General features: G+C 39.0%; 1 protein-coding gene across 6 annotated transcripts in view; it reads right to left on the reverse strand.

The window, feature by feature from the left end:
• The window catches only part of ptk2aa (protein tyrosine kinase 2aa), a 66242-nt gene that overhangs the window by 30356 nt on the left and 17633 nt on the right, over positions 1–18253 (reverse strand). For all 6 annotated transcript variants that reach the window (XM_040122321.1, XM_040122319.1, XM_040122320.1 and 3 more), the window contains exons 3-10: positions 12554–12798; positions 10549–10712; positions 8836–8923; positions 8511–8590; positions 7973–8035; positions 5620–5674; positions 621–761; positions 270–347 (exon numbers count right to left, since the gene is read on the reverse strand). In XM_040122321.1, coding sequence (XP_039978255.1) covers positions 270–347; positions 621–761; positions 5620–5674; positions 7973–8035; positions 8511–8590; positions 8836–8923; positions 10549–10712; positions 12554–12754 — 870 coding nt within the window. In that variant the 5' untranslated portion in view covers positions 12755–12798. The remainder of the gene's footprint in view (positions 1–269; positions 348–620; positions 762–5619; positions 5675–7972; positions 8036–8510; positions 8591–8835; positions 8924–10548; positions 10713–12553; positions 12799–18253) is intronic.

Consider the following 18253-nt stretch of genomic DNA (forward strand, 5'->3'; position numbering starts at 1 on the left):
AGAAACAAAGAAAGAGCATAAATTAAATCACGTTAACCATGACAAATCCAACCCTGTTAAATCATAGTCAAATGAATGAGTGATATCCATGGCTGTATTTATCTCAGGAGTCAAGCCTGTGCTTTCACCTAAAGTTTATGCTACCTTTTGTGGCCTGGAAAACATTTGGTTTAAATAATATTGGGATGCAGAACATTATCAGTGGAAGCCCGTCGTGACCTGTGAGAAACCTGGCTGTGTTATACCATGCGATCCTGGAAGAAACTCACCGTGGATCCCTTGTCAGAGAGGTAGCTGATGCCTTCCTCTGGCCCGATAGCTAACTCCACCTGGATCACCCAGCTGGACTGTTAAGAGTGAAAAAAAGATGATGTTGAAAAAGGCAGAGAGAGAATAAGCAGTTGAAGAAAAGAAGGGGAGTAGAAGTGGAGATAAATACAACAAAATGTCATTCATTTACTCATTAGTAGCTTCTAAAACACTCCCTATGCGACCCCATCACTTTACTGATACATGCAAGACCTGCTGCTACCAAAAGGGGTCAACCTAACGCAACTAACCAGAGCTTTCAGAATACATCAGGACACAGTAAAGTGGAGGCAAGAAGGGAAAAAACCTACCCCAAGGGCACATTTGAAGCACTCCTTGTCATAGCGGTAGATTGGCGCAAGTATCTCCAAGAACTTTAGGATACACTGCTCGTCGTTGAGATTGGCTACCTGCTTAAAAGTCTGCTGGATCAATTTACGAAGAGTTTTAGCCTGCAGAGAAGAAAGAGAGAGAAGATGAAGGAAATAAAGATCAAAAAGTCATTTATTTTAATGGTGTCCAGCTGATACAGCAGCAAATTTCACAACTGGGAGAGGGAAGTGCATGATGAGATGTATGTGTGTTTTTCAGTGTGTGTGCAGAGTGACAGAGACACTAAGAGAGGAAGACATTGATTGACTAATAGTCCACTTTGGCTCCAATCAAATTGACCTCAACACTTCATTCCAGGGGCACTCTCAGTTCAGATCAATATCTTAACAGAGACACATTGGCACCGTTAGTTACGACTCAATTAAACATCAAAGAGCCAGTCCATTCATCTAAACAGTAACTTTCATCTCACTATAAAACACACAAAGTGAAAAATTTTCAGTGTGGCAGTTGTATTTTCGCTCCGGACATGACAATCACACCTGACTTTTTTTTTTTTAGGTCTGTTACGTCACCACAGAGGAGACAGATGGGAAACAAAATCCCTCTTGGAACATTATTCTGCCATTTACAATCCTCTCTATACTTCACCACTTTACACATAAAAATGGACAACAACCACACACATGCAAGCACAATACGCCATACATAATCCTCAATATCTGATGTACATCTAAAAACACCATGACTTATATGAGGATTTAACAAATGACCTTTTTGACCCTTTCCCCCCCTCATACGATATAGGGCCTTTACGTATATCTATGCATAAATATGCAGTGTTAAGGACATTAAAAAGTATGTAGGTGACAGTATGATACACACACACACACACACACACACACACACACACACACACACACACACACACACACACACACACACACACACACACACACACAAAATCAGAACATAATGTGAAAACACACATTCACACAAGCACACGCACTGTATGGACAAACCCAAGCTATAAATAGCTCTCTATAGATTAAGATAAAGATTAGAGGAGATTTAGTGCAGTAAAGACCAGGCTTGAACAAACATGTAGATTTACAGGAGACTGGTACATCACATTAAGGTCATTCTGCAGAAAATTAATGAGCAGTTTCACAGCTATGATAATTAAAAAGAACGCATCAATTGCATTGATTTATTGACTACAAATGTAACAAAATTGGACACAAGCAACTGACTGACGTTCAGATGTTGATCCACTGTGTTCAGCCACTACTATTTCCATTGCTGTTTTTTCATTTGTAAATACAATGTAAACCTTAATATCTAAACTTTATTTCTGCATTACGGAGCACTGCTGTCAGCTGTCTACTCTTTAAGCCTGAAGGAATCAAAAAACTCACACACACACACACACACACACACACACACACACACACACACACACACACACACACACACACACACACACACACACACACACACACACACACACACACACACACACACACACACACACACACACACACACACACACAGGGATATTGTCAGTCCCAAGTGTCCACCCTTCCTGTGAGGAAGTATGGCGAGTGCCTATCACCTCGTTATAGCAACAGCCCGACCACTCGGCTGATCAGTTAAAGCACTTGCGCACTATGTTTTTTAAGTTTGTTAAAATCTATCAGTCGGTTTAGAGCTGAAGAATAGTGGCTGTGCATATTATGTCTCTATGTTTCCTTATTTGTGATTTGCCCCATAATGGGCTGGAAGTAATTTTGACTTTTGGTCCTAGTTTTGTCTCGAAGTTGCTTTCATGCCTTTACTGCAGAATAGACCAATACAATGTTGTGTCTTAGTGTCCTCTCCTGGTAAAACTGTTCTTTGCATTCCAAATTATTACATTTACTTCGTGACACAAAAGAGATCTTTGTTCAGACGATCTTCAGCAGAGCAAGGAGAGGAGTTACATTAAAATACTTTATTTTGTCTGGCAAATTGGTTCAAAAGCCGAGATCATCATCAGGATGGAAACAGTAAAACAACATACTTTTTACTGACTTAAATGAAGTGATACATTTCATTCTGTGTGGTGTCCTGACAGTAATACTGATTTACATATATTCCTCTTGTTCAGGTCCACTGAAACTCACAATAAGTATCATTATTTTTGAAGAAATAACTATTGATCATCAATCAGCATTATCCTTACATGCTGGTTTAGTTTCTGGTGCGCTACCACTAACCTCCCATTAATGAATGACTAAATTATTATTATTTTTTTGTAACCGAGTCATTAATCCCAATGATGCTCGGCCACAATACTGCCGTCTTATAAGTGACCAGTATTGCACACAACCTAGATCCACTGTAATAAATAGTACATTACAAAAAGTACATAACCAAATGCAAATAAATAAATTAAGAGTAAATTTGCTTAAACTGTATAATCAAACTTTTCTGACCTTTTTTAGAAGCATTTAAATCAGATATTCTATTTAGAAATAATACAAAATCAGAGGAGACTATACTAATAATCCTTGTTTCTCTTGATCCCAAAGTTAGCTGATTTAAATACTTCACAATTAATTAGTAAATCAAACATTTAATCCCCTCCACGTCCACACAATATTTCAGGGTTTTGTTTACACATTTCATTGATGATTATGCATTTGGATCATAGTATGTACAATACTGTCTTAGGCCTGCAGTCGTAAATACAAAAAAATATGATTTTATTTTTCAAACAAAAGGTTCATTTCTAGATAACTAATACATATGTATATTAAATGTACGTACAGGCTCATTGCAGAATCATTAAACATTGTGCCAATCTTTGATTTCATAAAGTGTGAGAGTGATTCAATGTGTTATTGCTCTGACAAGAGAAACAGACTCCTCAGCTCAAGCTGGAGCTGGTTGACCAAACCCCAAAGCCACTAAAGGTCATTTTTACTAAACCTGGTGCCCACCATGTCAATATAAATAAACAGACTCCGCTCTTTATAACAGCTAACATCAGTCACTGTTTACTACCACAGCCATCTGCTCTGGGGTGTGTGTTTTTGTGTGTCTGTGTGTCTGTGTGTGTGCCTGTGTTTGTGTGAAAAGTAGAGTCCATTGAGGGAGAATAATCCCATTAAATGACTACCATTCTCTTTCACCAGAGTGAAGGACAGAAACATAAATGACAGCTGTGCTCTCTCTCTCTTACACACACACTAACTCCAAGACAAATCCATGTGTATGTGTACCACAGAAAGAGCAGCAGATGCGTCAGAAAGTTACCATTTGCTTAACATTACCACAACTGCTTTTAACTGATAATACATGATATAATTAGACGCGAAGAAGACGCACAATGTTGCCTCCCCCTCCCTCCTCATTGTTGGAAAGAGAAAGTGGGTTTAAACATGACCTGGGGGTCGCCCACACAGCTTCTCTGCCTCTACAGAGCATCTGTCTGCCCGCCCCCCCTGACATCAAGACCTTTTGGGTCACTGGGCCTTTCTTTCTCACACACACACACACACACACACACACACACACACACACACACACACACACACACACACAGTAGGACCCTCCCCTTAAACGCGTGCCGTAAATTTATCACTGACACAGACACTGTTCATTATTCAAGCACACCCAGCCATCACATACAAACATGCACAACCAAAATCTGCCAGAGCTACTATTCTAAACCAAAACTGACTCACTTCATTTAACATATCTATTCATCTCCCAACCAATGTGAATAAAACTATAAATGCTCGTGTGCATTTATAACAATATTTCATATTGATCCACAGATCATAATAAAATAATAAAATAAAATTACAGGATTGGATTTCTATCAGTTCGTGATTTGTGTTAAGGTTTACTTTCACATTGTAAATGTCCTTTGAAGAGACTTTATTACTGTGATACCTGGAAGATTTTTTTTTTAGCCTTCTTAGACATGCAGCTACTACATGAACTGATGCATGCCATTTTATATATTTATATATGTGATTTATTTGACATTTAGATGAGAAAATGGATGCCACTCTCATGTCTGTACTGTAAATATGAAGCTACAGTCAGAAGCCGGTTAGTTTAGCTTAGCATAAAGGCTGGAAAGAGGGGGGAAACAGCTAGCCGGGCTCTGTTCAAGGGAACAAAATCCACCTACCAGAACCAGAACTTCTAAAGCTAGTTCTTCAACTAACTACCTTGTGTGTTTAATATGTAAAAAACGTTTCATGGGAGGTTATGTGCCAGGCTGGCAACTGCTCCCAGCCAAGAAATAGTCCAGCACATAAACCCCATAAAACCACAACAAGTCATTTTTATACTTCTGTTTTTGTACAAATGGGACAAACAAGATATAACATGAAAATTAATCAGCTGTAGAGTTGCTGGTAGAAGGATTCTGTTACCTTCAGACTGAGCCAGGCTAACTGTCTCCTCTTGTGTTCATTCTTTATGCTAAGCCAAGGTAAGCTAAGTTAAGACGCTGTTTGCTGTCACTTCATATTTAATGGAGAGACATGAGAGTGGTATCACTCTTCTTGTCTAACTCTCAGCAGGAAAGCAAATGTGGGAATTTCTCAAAATTTCAAACAGTTCTGTTTTGGGTGAAGCTTACAGAACAGGGATGTTGAAAACCTAATTCGTCACACTCATCTATAAATAGTATGTCAGTCGGTTTTCTATTACAAGTGTGTTATTTTCCTATTCATTCTCTTGCTCATTTCCATTCATCTAAACTGGCCAAGATTTCATTTCAATATTTCTTTCCAATATTTAATATTTCATATCAGTCAACCTTCAGTCCTGGACTGCTTCACACTTTGTCAGCCAGGCCAGACTGAGTCTGACAACACATCGAGTAACCCTCTATTTCTTCCACAAATATTTCAAGGGGAGAAAGTGAATTAGTGAAAAATCTCCATATAAGTTCAAAGCCGGCATCATTCTTACCTTGACTGAATCCAACAGGTCTTTGGGGAAAAAACGCCTCAAACCAACATCCTTCCTGTAAAGAGAGAGAGAGAGACAGAAGAATGTTTATTATGCCGTAATTATACTGAGGAATGTTAATCGGCAAGCACTTCTGTCTTTATCTGATCTCAGAAGCTTATTTTTTTCCTCTGCTGAGAAATTACTAACAACAGCTACAGACAGATACAGTGAGGCTGACAGGCAACTGAAGACAAGCAACAGAGAACAGAAACAGAAAGCCATGACTGACTATAGAACACTACTCATCTTTTCCTAAGAGATGGCGTTCAGGAAAAACAGAAATAGAGAGATAGAGAGAGGCAGGGAAGAGTACAAAGAGGGAGACCACAGAGACAAAGAAAGATGAACAGAGCTAAAACAGGAAGGTGGCTAATGACCCAAACTCCTCTGGAGAAAAGACGAGTACGGGGGGAGGAGGAGATAAAGAGCAAAGAGAGTGAGGCAAAGGCTGAGGGCTTTCATCATCCTTTCTCCCTCCTGTACCTCCAACATAGGTCAAATATCAGTCTCAAACTACTATTATCATCACAGAGAACGTGCACTGACAACGGCTGACTGATCAATTGCTTTACATTAGCCTATAAACCACAAGGACTACTTCTACTGCTGCAAGTGATCACCAACAGGAACATATGTTTTGTGGTGGCATAAGAGGAAATAACTAGTCAGTAGTTTGTATTCCTAAAACAAACAACAGTCTGGAAGAACAAAGTAAAAAACTACCGCTAGGCTTATGGTAGGCAATATGCAATATACAATACAAGTGGAAAACAAATGAGAAAAAAACAAAACAAAACGGTTTGGTTAAGTTAAGTTGTCAAAGTTTGCCTTTGCAATGCTGTTGTTGGTAACATTTCGTTGTAGAGTTCTATCAGTTCTGAATAATTTCCTAATAATGTCCGAGAAGTTTCCTGGAAAAAAATTTACATAATTTGGCATTAATCACAGGGAAAAAAAGACAGTGTTCAATTGGTAAACTTCCAGTTTACTAATTCCAATTAATTGGTAGCATAACCTACAAAGTAAGCACGCAAAAAGTAAAATTTGTCTACAGGCAAGCATCCAGCACATATGGAGAATGAAGTTTCCAATGATAACCGAATAATGAATGAATATTTACTTTGGTTTAAATAGTGTGTCTTTCAAGGACATTTCCATTTTCCCTTTAAGTAGCACCAACTTATAAAGTTCTTTCCAGGAAATTATACGAGGATTATTTGGAAAATTATGGACCCGTAAAATAAAATGTTTAGTTGTGGTCTTTTGCTATTTCAAAGCACAAAAAGTTAAAACGGGGTAAGAAAAATTGATCAAATAAACGGGGGAAATAACTGTTTTGTTAAGCTGAACAAAGAATTCTCTCACTGATTTCTTAAGGGCCAACAGAGCCAACAGTGTCAGACACTAACCAAAGTTTAAAAGCAATTTTTATCCACGAATGCTCGACACATTCCCAGCAGTCCCTGATGGTTAATTGTCAACTTGGTGTATCAAAACCCCAACAGCACTTTCCCTCTCTGTCTCTCGTTGGTTTAAAATATGCATGACACAACATCTTTTTCCAATCAACAGAGAGATGCAGCAAGGGAGAGACACAAAACAAAGAGAGGAATAACACAGGAGAAAAACAGGCAAAAATAGAGGATGAGAGCACAGAGAAGGGAGAGAGAGAGAGAGACAGACAGACAGACAGACAGAGAAGGACTGAGAGGAGGAAAAAGAGAGACAAAGAGATCTCAATGGAAAGACAGGGAACATTCTTCTCGGTTAATTGGAGAGCTCGTTAGGCTGATGGACAGAAATAAAGACTTCACTGGAAGAGGGCAGCTCATTAGAATCAGACCACATTAGAGCCAAGCCTCGTTGGGGCCAGAGTTTGTTAATGTTCTTCATCAACATCCATCTAGCAGGAAGCTGGTAGTAGATCAACACATGGCACAAACAAGACAGAGCAGCCAGTCAAAAATGAATGAGTATTAAACATAAGTGGTTATGTGAGTGAATACAAAGAGCAAAGTCAAGATTTAGATGATGTTGAAAATGATAACTGGATAAACTGTAGACTTCTTTTGCACCAGTACACGTACCATGTCAAATCACAGTTGGACTGCAACAGAACTGAACAACATTCAGATTTTTAAATGTTCCCAGACCTCTCTAGGAACGGCATTACACTGAACAAAAAACTGACACACTGTGTTATTTTATAAAACATGTTCCCAGGTAGAAGAAGGATGTAGCAGAAAAAGCAAGGAGCCACATCTGGCTTGTGCGGCTGCAGCACTTGCTTGCTCATGAAGAAAATACTTACTCCAGTAGTTCATAGTTGGATTTCTTATCCAGGGCGTTTCCTCTCATTTCTTTGAAGAACCTCCTGGAATTTAAACCAGTGAGACACGGAGAGAGAACAAGGTCAGCGCCATTCACTGCAGACACACCCACATTAAAGGGATATTTAAGGTTTGTTTTTACCAAAATGTCTCAGGTTTTAATTCTAATTTATTCCTTGTTTGTACACAGCCCAGAAGGCACACTACAATGAAATTATAGCTTTTGCTTTAAATAATGATTAATAAACACTGACAAAAGTTGGTGCGATTTATCAGTGTAGCTGAAGGGTAAACAAAGATTGTGTAACACAAAAACAACTCAAACTGTCCCTTTAATTGCTAGTTGAGGCAAGAGCCGCTAAAATATGCCAACTTAGTGATGGTTTCAGAGTGAAAAACAAAAATCTGAAACCTCTTACCTTTTAAAGAAAATAGACACCAACACATACAAAATGGACACAGTGCATTGTAAACAAAGGTACTGAATGGCCACTGGTCAGCACTGTGAGCATGTCTTACCTGATTTCTAGACAGCCCAGTTTGAGAGCTACATCTTGCTCCACCTGATCCCCGATCTCTGTCATGTAGTCATTCTTGACCTTAAGGACACAAAAACACACCACAAAATATGTTTATTAAAACATTTATTTCTCCAAGAAACAAATGGCAAGCCATCTATCTCTCAAACAAATATACACACAGTCCTACTGACCTAGATTACCCAAAGACAAACACACACAGTCCTCTAGCAGTGCCATATGTCTCAGTGTTGGCTGCTGGCAGAAAAATGAAATATGTTTGTGTGTCTGGGTGCCTCTGAGTGTTTGTGTGTCTGTGTGGGTACCTGGTGGTAGAAGTAGTTTAGTGTAGGTTTGTCTTCTGTAAACTGCTGCACAAAGCCCTTTGGAAGATACCGGATCCTTAATTCATACCTACAGTGGAAAAGAAGAAGGGGAGAGTGAATATGTTACGCAATGCTGTACCAGTGCCATTTTTCCAACTTACAACAGTAAAAGTCAAGTACTAGCTGAGACTTGCAGATTCTATACTGCCTAGAAAAAAAAGGTTGGGAAAGGTCTTTTATGTGGTAAATATAATGGAATGAATCAGTTTAAGAAGTCTTCATATTTGGCAAATATGCTTTGGGTATGATTGGTGGTTAGCCTGAGCTACCAGCTTCGCACTAAATACTCAACACGTACAAGGTCCCACTAATTAATTTTGTAAATTAGTTAAAACATGATCCAGTTTAACTGATAATGAAAAAAAAACAGTCAGCAGTAAGATAGTGCCGGCGAGGGCAAAGAAGAAGAAAGGAGAGGATGTTTGAAATATGCACAAGATTAAAATATCAAGTAAACAGACAAAATAAAAAATTTGGTGATGGTGAGTAGAAGAAGAAGGAGAAGAAAAATAAGAAAGAGGACTGAAGGAGGAGTGGGGAGATAAAGAAAGAAGGAGAAGAAAAAAACAATATGCAAGAATGCAAATGAGAAGACCAATTGCACAATCAGTAGAGTAGAGACAGAGAGAGTTGTTGACTTGGTTAGGTAAAAGCAGACATTTGGTTCTCTCTCGCTGTATGTCCACAGAGCAAAACGTCTCCACGTCACAATAGCATTAGCACCAAGACCGCCACAGTAAAGGTAATATATACAAGTGCATTAACATCCCAACTGCCAAAAAAACACAACCACATTGCACCACGCACAAGGACGGGTCACACTATTTCACATGACACTGTTTTAAATGAATCACTTCTGCTACAATAGGGCAGACTGCTGAAGCTAGCTGTTTGGGGAAACAGTTCACTTGACTGAATTTACAAGGTCAGATAAGTCACGTCTAACCAAGGCAGGAAACTGTTTATAAAGTGTAACCCCATATCTTTTCTATAAAAGGGTGCTTGCTAAGAACAAACAAGCACTTGCCTCAGGATCTGAAGTGAAATTGAAGAAAAAATATTATCTAAAATCTCGGGTAAAGCTCATCTACTACACTGGCTATTAACTTTCTGAGGTTTGGTTAGATTAACTTTATTAATCCTCAAAAGGCAAAGAAGTTTGGCCGCCCATGCACAATGAAAAATAATAAAATGAACAGAAATCAGACAGTTCACAGCAGGCAACATAAGGCAGACAAATAACACATATTCCAAAAGGACATTCTTTTGGCTTAGGAGCCTGCCCAGCATCTTAATTAAAAAACTTTGTGAATACAGTTGATCAATCAATAAATGAAAGACCAGTGGCAAGTGATACACCTAAAAACAAGACCAATAAAATAGGCAATGTAGTACATATCAAATAAAACCTTTAAAAAGTATATCAAAAATACAAGCCATATCTCAGAAAACAAGCAAATATCACATGTAATTAACACGCTTCACAAGTGTGGGAAAAGGAAACCATCTAAATACTTCTGTGGAACATTTTTCTAACCGCACATTTAACACATTTTTAAATGACAACATTTGGGGTCCCCAGTTATTTAGAATCTCTAGTGTGTCAAGTGTCAAGTGACCGATGCACACACACAAAGACTTGTCTTCTCTTACCTCCACTCCTCATTTGGTTGTTCATATTTTTCTCTGACGTGGGAAACGCCCATATCGGGGTGGAGCCAGTGCACCTGGTCTCTGGACTGGCTGTTGCTGAGACGCAGGCCAAAACAAGACGTCCAGCGCACTTTGTGGATGTCCAGAATTTTCTGGATGATTCCCTGGACACAAAAAGATAACAACTTTATTGTTATATACTTTTTTTACCCACTTCCCCTGCACAGTTAAATAGACTTAATGTTTTAAATATAAGAAAGGCAATGAAAATGCCATTTAGAATTGTTGTTAGACTCAACACTCAATACTATTTAAGGAAAAAAGTATACATTCTGCAGATATTACGTTTAGCACTGGTGTATTAGACTAAATTGGCTCTAAATGACAAAGCCTATAACCCTTTATCTACAGTGGTACTGTCCTAGCTGAAGCGTCCCAATACACGTATATATCAGCGTGGTGACTATTAAATAAAACAGAGTTGCGGGTAGACAAAAAAATTTAGCAAGTCTATAAAGAAGTCAGTGTGCCAACTGTGCTAATGTTCCTGTCTGGCATTTTTTAAAATCAGGTCAACAAGGGCATCAGATCATCTGTGTGTATGTGTGTGCGTAGGTGATTTCAAGTGATTTAAGATGACATTCCCACCCAAACAAGTTGACAGACATCATACACACACACACAATAATGCTCAGAGAACTGTGTGTGCTGCCATGTAAAATGCCAGGGGGTCTGACCTAGATACTGAAGGAGAGAGGGATGGGAGGAGAAGAGAGGAGAGGAGTGGAGAGGGGTATTTGCAGTGACATATCCTGTCTGACCACTAAAGTTTGAGCAGCACCACTTCTTGTGTCATGGGAGTGGATCTAAAAGCATACTGCTAAGTAAACCTAAACTGGTAGATGTGCGCACGCGCGCACACACACGCACACTGATGGTGTCCTGAGGTCATATGTATTTGCAAGCAAAATATTCTCATTGTGCTATGTGTCCTTTATCAGAGCAGACAGCTAGGAACTAGAACTAAGGGCAACATATAGTGGGTGGAGACAGCATCATGAACACTTCTATACAATGTAATGAAGTCCAATGCAATTGCCTTGCACAAAATATTACCACCATGAAGTTATAATGTTCAGTTGTAGTGGAATAAGGCTCACAATATTCTGTATTTTTCTTATCATCAATAAATCCCATTAAAAGAGTAAAACTGCATTTCAAAATCGACAAAATAAACCATATGCAGATTTTGTAGAGCCACATAAAGACTCACTTTACATGTAGAAGTACCATGGTGCCATGGTGTTGTTTCTTTAGTTGTTATTGACTTAAGACAGACTCTCTAACAGACTTTAAATATCAAAAAAAGAAAAAAAAGAAAAAAAAGAAACCAGTGCAACCAAAGGTTTTGGACACACTGGCTGTGCCACTGTTTGTGGCAACTATGCCATAGACCTCGAGTACTGTCCAAAAACTATTAAAAAACACATTAATGAACTACATTGTTGCACTGGATGACACGTTCCTTCCTTCGATCCAACATGCACCATCCTGCTGTTCTAAATACTCACTTAAATACTAGATGTGGCTGAAAACAGTCCCCAACAAATGCACATTATCCCTGTTTGAGTAATTTTTGGAAATAACTGCAGTCCCTAGCTGTTTTAGGAAATTACTGAGCCTCTTGTTAAAAATGAAGATATATACTTGTGACCCATTTTTAAGATTTAAATCTTCAGTTGGAACAAATGGGCTTGGGGCTGAGAGCCACAGATGGGGTAGGAGAATCCAAATATACAGAAAGATGGACTAACTCATTGGTAGTTTTTATCTTTTCATGGGATTTGATAACAGAATTAAATAAATTGAGAATAAGACCATTCTTCAAGATTCTTCAGATTTACTTTTGATGCAGTTTGAGCTGTTACGGATTCCAATTAACTATGAAATGTCTCTAATATTTTATCCCCCTTTACACATACGATAAGTGTGTGTCTCTTCTTACCCTGACATCAGTTGCATCTCCATATCGGATATTGGACGACCAGCAGCTGTTCTCAGTGTTGGTCTCGAAGTGATGGAAGACTTTGAGAACCCTGTCCACGGAGCCAGCCATGGTTCGGTCTGACCCCCCTGCGCTCAGTCGTGACTTGGCGCCTCCCAGTTGAGTGTGATTCAGGTTGGGGTCCAGATAGGCCGTCGCCATGGTTTTCCCTGCTGACACTGCAGCTGCTAGGTGTCTGTCATATTCTGGGGAGGAGAGGAGAGCAAAATCAGAGGTTAGAGAAATGGGGAGGAATGAAGAGTTGAATCAGAATAAAAGTAGAGGGGATTCTTGAACTTCTAAACCCCTTCTATTATTTTCTCAATTAACTGCTCAACTGTTTATTCCAGTGATTTCCAAACGGGGGTATTTGTACAACACAGGGTTCTTCTATATAACTAGTCAAATATGTAAGAAAACAAACTGGTGTGAGGCCTTAAATTTAGCATAATAATTATAACAATAATATTTTTTTCCCAGCTGAAACAGGATGAAAACACATGAAATACTTCCCATCAACCTGAATCAGTTGTAATACCAGAATACAACGTGCTACAATACAGATTTTGTAAAAACTAGTTAGCATGCAAGCAGAGGAGGGCTTCACCTAAATACTGTTTCATTATCAATTAAACTCCCTATATAATATGTCAGAAAATAACCAAAAAAAAAAAAAGGCTAGGCAACATCCTCAGATATGTTGTTTTATCCGTTAAACAGTCCAAATCCCAAAGATATTCACTTTGCAGTGATTAAAACAGAAACAAAGAAAATCCTCATATTGGAGGAGCAGAACAACAAAATTCTTGGCATTTTTTTGCTTTAAAAATCACTCAAATGATTCATCAGTTATCAAAATAGTTACTGATTAATTTTCTGTTGATCGACTAAATGATTAGTCAACTAATCATTTCAGCTCTGGAGCAGAGAGACCAAAATATGTTGCTAAGAAAGTGCTGGATAAATGGTTGAAACATTCAGCTTCTGCCACTCCAAGTCGTAGTAGCACAAAACTTTACCAACCCTACTTTAAAAAGAAAGACACCAAGTCTAAGCATGAACAACTCCATAACAATTGTGTCTTTTAAATATTATAACAATATCCAATTTTATATAATTAACAGTGTTACGTAACATCCAATTCAAATGAACACATTTGGAACATGATGGGTGGTGTTGATGAAGGGGTAACTTCATCTGACCGACACCTCTGATTTAGTCTGTGAAATGTTTTTTAAAAATTGTGAAAAAAATGCCCATCACAATTTCTCGGATCCCAAGGCGATGTTCAGTTAATCAACTATAAGAATAGTTGAAAATGAATTCTCTGTCGCTCAAGTAATTGTTTCAGCTCCAGCTTGCACGGGGAAATAACCGATGCTACATATTTTCTTCTCCTCACTGTTGTCTGTTACAGATTGATGCGCTTGTAATGTTGTGGAATTCAATCCTGCTCTGATCATACTTGAAAGAAACCTTGCTCAGAGAATGTCCGTTCCTGATGCAACATACATCTGCAAGATGAAACACACTGAACAAATGAGATACCAGAGAGAGAAATAAAAAGACAGGGGTGCTGTCCAGGTCAAGGCTCAGTATGTGAGCACTCGTGTGTGTAACAGAAAAAAGACAATGCACCTCAGGCTGACGTTTTTCCTGAATAAGAAGTCCTGACATTGACACACTTCCTGGAATTTCATGGTAACTTCATCTGGGAATGGCCAACAAGAACCACCTCTGAGTGTGAGAGTCGTGTGTGTTTTTGTGCATGGAATCATAACAGAAATCTCTCTGCGCTCTCTTTTTTTCTGCTTCCCTATCTTCCTGTGCTTCTCCTCTCTCCTCCTATTAAAGGAAAATTGATATGTTCTAGCGGGTAATTACACCTGAGAGCGAGAGGGAGAGAGAGAGTCGGAGTGCACACACACACACACACACACACAGTAAACTTGCTGAGGGATACATCACAGTAAGATAAAAACGTGTTCCCATGTTACTCTGCAAATTACAAGTGGTAATGACTGCTGTTGACAAATAACTCTGCCGGATTTCAGCTTTTTAACCTGCTTCTCTCTCTCTCTCACACAAACACACAAACACACAGACAGACACACAAGTTCTACAGAGGAATGGGCAGCTCTGGCAGTAAACCAAGTCAGTTTCCATGGAGTCAGATGTCACTCTTTGGAGGAGCTTCATGCAACTTGTGTGTATGCAAAGGTGTGTATGCACTGTGTGTTTGCAGAGGAGATTTCATTCATACCTCTGTCCCAACACATGGGGAAGGGGCTACAGCCGCTCATCACCATGGAAACACATGTCTGTCCCTCCCTGTGTCTGTCTGCGCCGAGGACAGATAGACAGCTTGCAGCTTCACAACCACGCATCACACTTCTCGTGTACAGAAGCTACATAAACAAACACACTACGGTCCTGACAAAACTGCAAGAACAATCTCACAAAACACTAATACGCACACTACACACAGACACACACTCCGTCTCCAAGGCAGAAGTCTTTGTCTTCAACTTTTGTCAACAGCTTTGTTAGCCAACAGTTACTTCCTGAGGCAGAAATCTTCAAAAAGGCAAATTTTCTGGTCTTTTGACACTTTGTAAAGAGTGCAAAAATCCAGGGAAATCAAAAAGGAAAACGTAAAAAAATTCCCATCCTTCAAAGAGCGTCTTCTTAAGTTTTGTCTTCTTAATCTTTTTCCTTTTATCCACAGTTGCACAGGACAAGAAACATCCCAGAGATGTAAAAGTTACTCTCATCCACAAGAGTCTGTCCTCCCCTTTTCTCTTGAATTCTGAATTACTCCTTAGCGGCCCCTCTCTGATGAAAACACTCTGTTTGTTTTTTGCCCGATTTCTGCCCCATGCCTGCACTCCGTAGTTACACAGTTGCTGTGGAAGTGTGGAGTGACTGTCGTTCAGGAGAGGATTCAGGATCCCGTGATGGTGAGAAGACTGTTCCTCCAGCAAAAGCTCAAAGCCAAATCCAACTTGTACAGTGTTGATCCAAATGTATATTCAGTCAGTTAGTGGTCAAAAAGAAGGGGAGACAATTACTGTGCTCAGTGAGAAACAAACAGAACGTTATCTTCTCTTAGAAAACAGAAAGTAGTAAAAAAGAGAAAGCCAGAAAAACAAAGGAAAGACAGACAGTGGGACAGAGAGAAAAAGAGAGAGAGAGAGAGAGAGAGAAATGCAGCAATTGTTTCAAGTTGAATGAGAGGAAAAGGAGGACAGAGAAGCACAACCGAAAGAAAGTTGAGTGGGGAATGAGAGAGGGCTGCTGGAAGAACAGGAGGAGCTAGAAACGATTAATATGCTAATCCTGTCTCTTCTATTCATTGAAAACCCCTCCCACTTCAGTATATGAAGCTGATCTCAAAACCCTTAGCTCAGCCCTTATACTGAGCTAATATTAACATTTTAGAGAAGAGAAGAGAAGAGAAGAGAAGAGAAAATCCCTTTATATAACTATTCAAAATGTACTTCTTTTAAGCACAGACACATTTATTTCATTCACTGAAGACCAAAGCGAAAACTAAACAAAAATGCAAAAACAGGACAGAAACAGTTATCATATATTACTGATCAGAAGAAAAAGAAAACTAGATCTCAATTTTCTCCCACTGTACACAACACTCCTCCAAATGCCCATTCACAGCTGAATATCCCTCTAATGTCCACCGTTTTATAATAGGCACTGTCAACTCTAAGGCAGGTTGTCCAAACAGCAGAAACTTTCTTATAGTCCACAATAAAGCTGCAACAATTACTCGATTAATTGATTATTAGATCAAGAGAAAATTAATCTGCAACTAGTTTAGTAATCAATTAATCATTTTAGCCATTTCTCACTAGAAAACTCCACATATTGTCTGGTTGCAGCTTCTTGAGCCTGATGATTTGATTCTTTTCTTTGTCATATATGACAGTTAACTGATTATATTTAAGGTTTAGAACTACTGGTGAAATAAAACAAGCAATCTGAATACATGACCTTGGTTTGTGGGCAATTACACCAAGCGTCTTTCACAATTTTCTGAATTTTCTTTTATAGACCGTATGATTAACTGAAGAAATAACAAGCAGAGTCAATGAAAGTAGTCGACAGCAGCACTGATCTAAATGACAAACCCAGATAAAGTAAATCATGAACATGCACATCCTTTTTTCTTAAAAGAATATTGTGGAGCAAAAATAAAGCAAATGAAAAATGTTCAGAATAGGAGAAGAGAGGAGAGGAGAGGAGAGGAGAGGAGAGGAGAGTTTTTTCCCAACACAAATGTTAGCCCTGACTGTGCCCAGCATGTAAACTAACAGCTGCTAGCAATATGCAAACCAATCCACTTCCAAACCACAAGGTCTCAATCAATCTTACCCCATAGTGCACATTTAAAGTCATTCACCTTGTACTTAGGGGTCATACCATTTTCTTTACTAAACATCAGAGCGCTCGAGGTGCTGCCCTGAGGACTTGTCTCCAGGGCAACATACCTACAATACACTGCAAGCGAGTGGCACCTATTGCTGCGAGTGCTATTGCTAACCAGATGCCAGCAGCCATTAATCTAATGGACATTTATATTGCTGAACACATCCTCAACTGAAGAACTGAACAGACTTCAATGAAGTACTGAACACATAAGAAAAAACTTCTACCACACACGGTAAAGTCACAGAAATTTGAAATTTTAATGTTTCTTTGTGTCCCAGACAAGCTTGCTGAACAGTGTTTAGGGTGCGTGTGTTTGAATGTGTTTGCACGTGCGGGTTTCCTATATTTTGGGTTCCATCTCAGGCACTGGCCATTGTTATGAAAATCTGGTGGGAGCAGGGGTTTTGGTAGAGTGTGTGGATGTGTGTGTGTGTGTGTGTGTGTGTGTGTGTGTGTGCGTACGTGCGCATGTATGTGTGCATGTGTGTAGACTTTGAAAGCCTTTTGTCAGAGGGCCGGATGTTGCCATGAATGGGCAGCGCTCTTTTGGGACTTAGCCAGTGTCTGTTTCTCTATTTCTATCTTGCTTTGAATTTATGAACACGTAATTATTTTAGCAGGGGAGGAAAAGACAGCACTCACATTCTACTAAATGCAAATTAAATCTGAAAGGTGCAGGTAAACCTCTGAACCCTAATAGCTACTTTGATGCGTTCGCATGTGTTGTGTGTGTTCACATCAATGCCTTGAAGTTAAAATCCAAAGGCTATTTGAATTTCAAACATATTTTACCTAATAAATCCAAAAAAAATTTTCCTGCTTAATTCTCTTCACATTACTAAATTACTCTTTTTCTTTAGTCCCTCTCGGGACTAAATGTCAAAATAAAAATTTTGTGGGGTTGTTATACTTGCAAGTCAAAGCAGAAAACCACTGACATTTAGAGTCAAAGCCCGATGACTACTCACAAAGTCCGCTTTACAGTTCAATCTGTAACACTGTGGTGGGGTTGTAACTAGGTTCCATTGTTCTTAAGACTCAAACTATAATGTCAAACATACATTAACTACTGTGCCAAATTACCATGACTAAATCAGCACACATTGATATTGCAGTGAAGGCAATGTTCTTCTGCTCCAATTTTCTCAACCTAGAAGAAGTAATGTACATTTTTTTTCCTGTGTCTGACAGTTTCACATGATCTCCATGTTA

This window comes from Xiphias gladius, chromosome 24 (genome assembly GCF_016859285.1).
Source record: "Xiphias gladius isolate SHS-SW01 ecotype Sanya breed wild chromosome 24, ASM1685928v1, whole genome shotgun sequence".
Lineage (NCBI taxonomy): Eukaryota > Metazoa > Chordata > Actinopteri > Istiophoriformes > Xiphiidae > Xiphias > Xiphias gladius.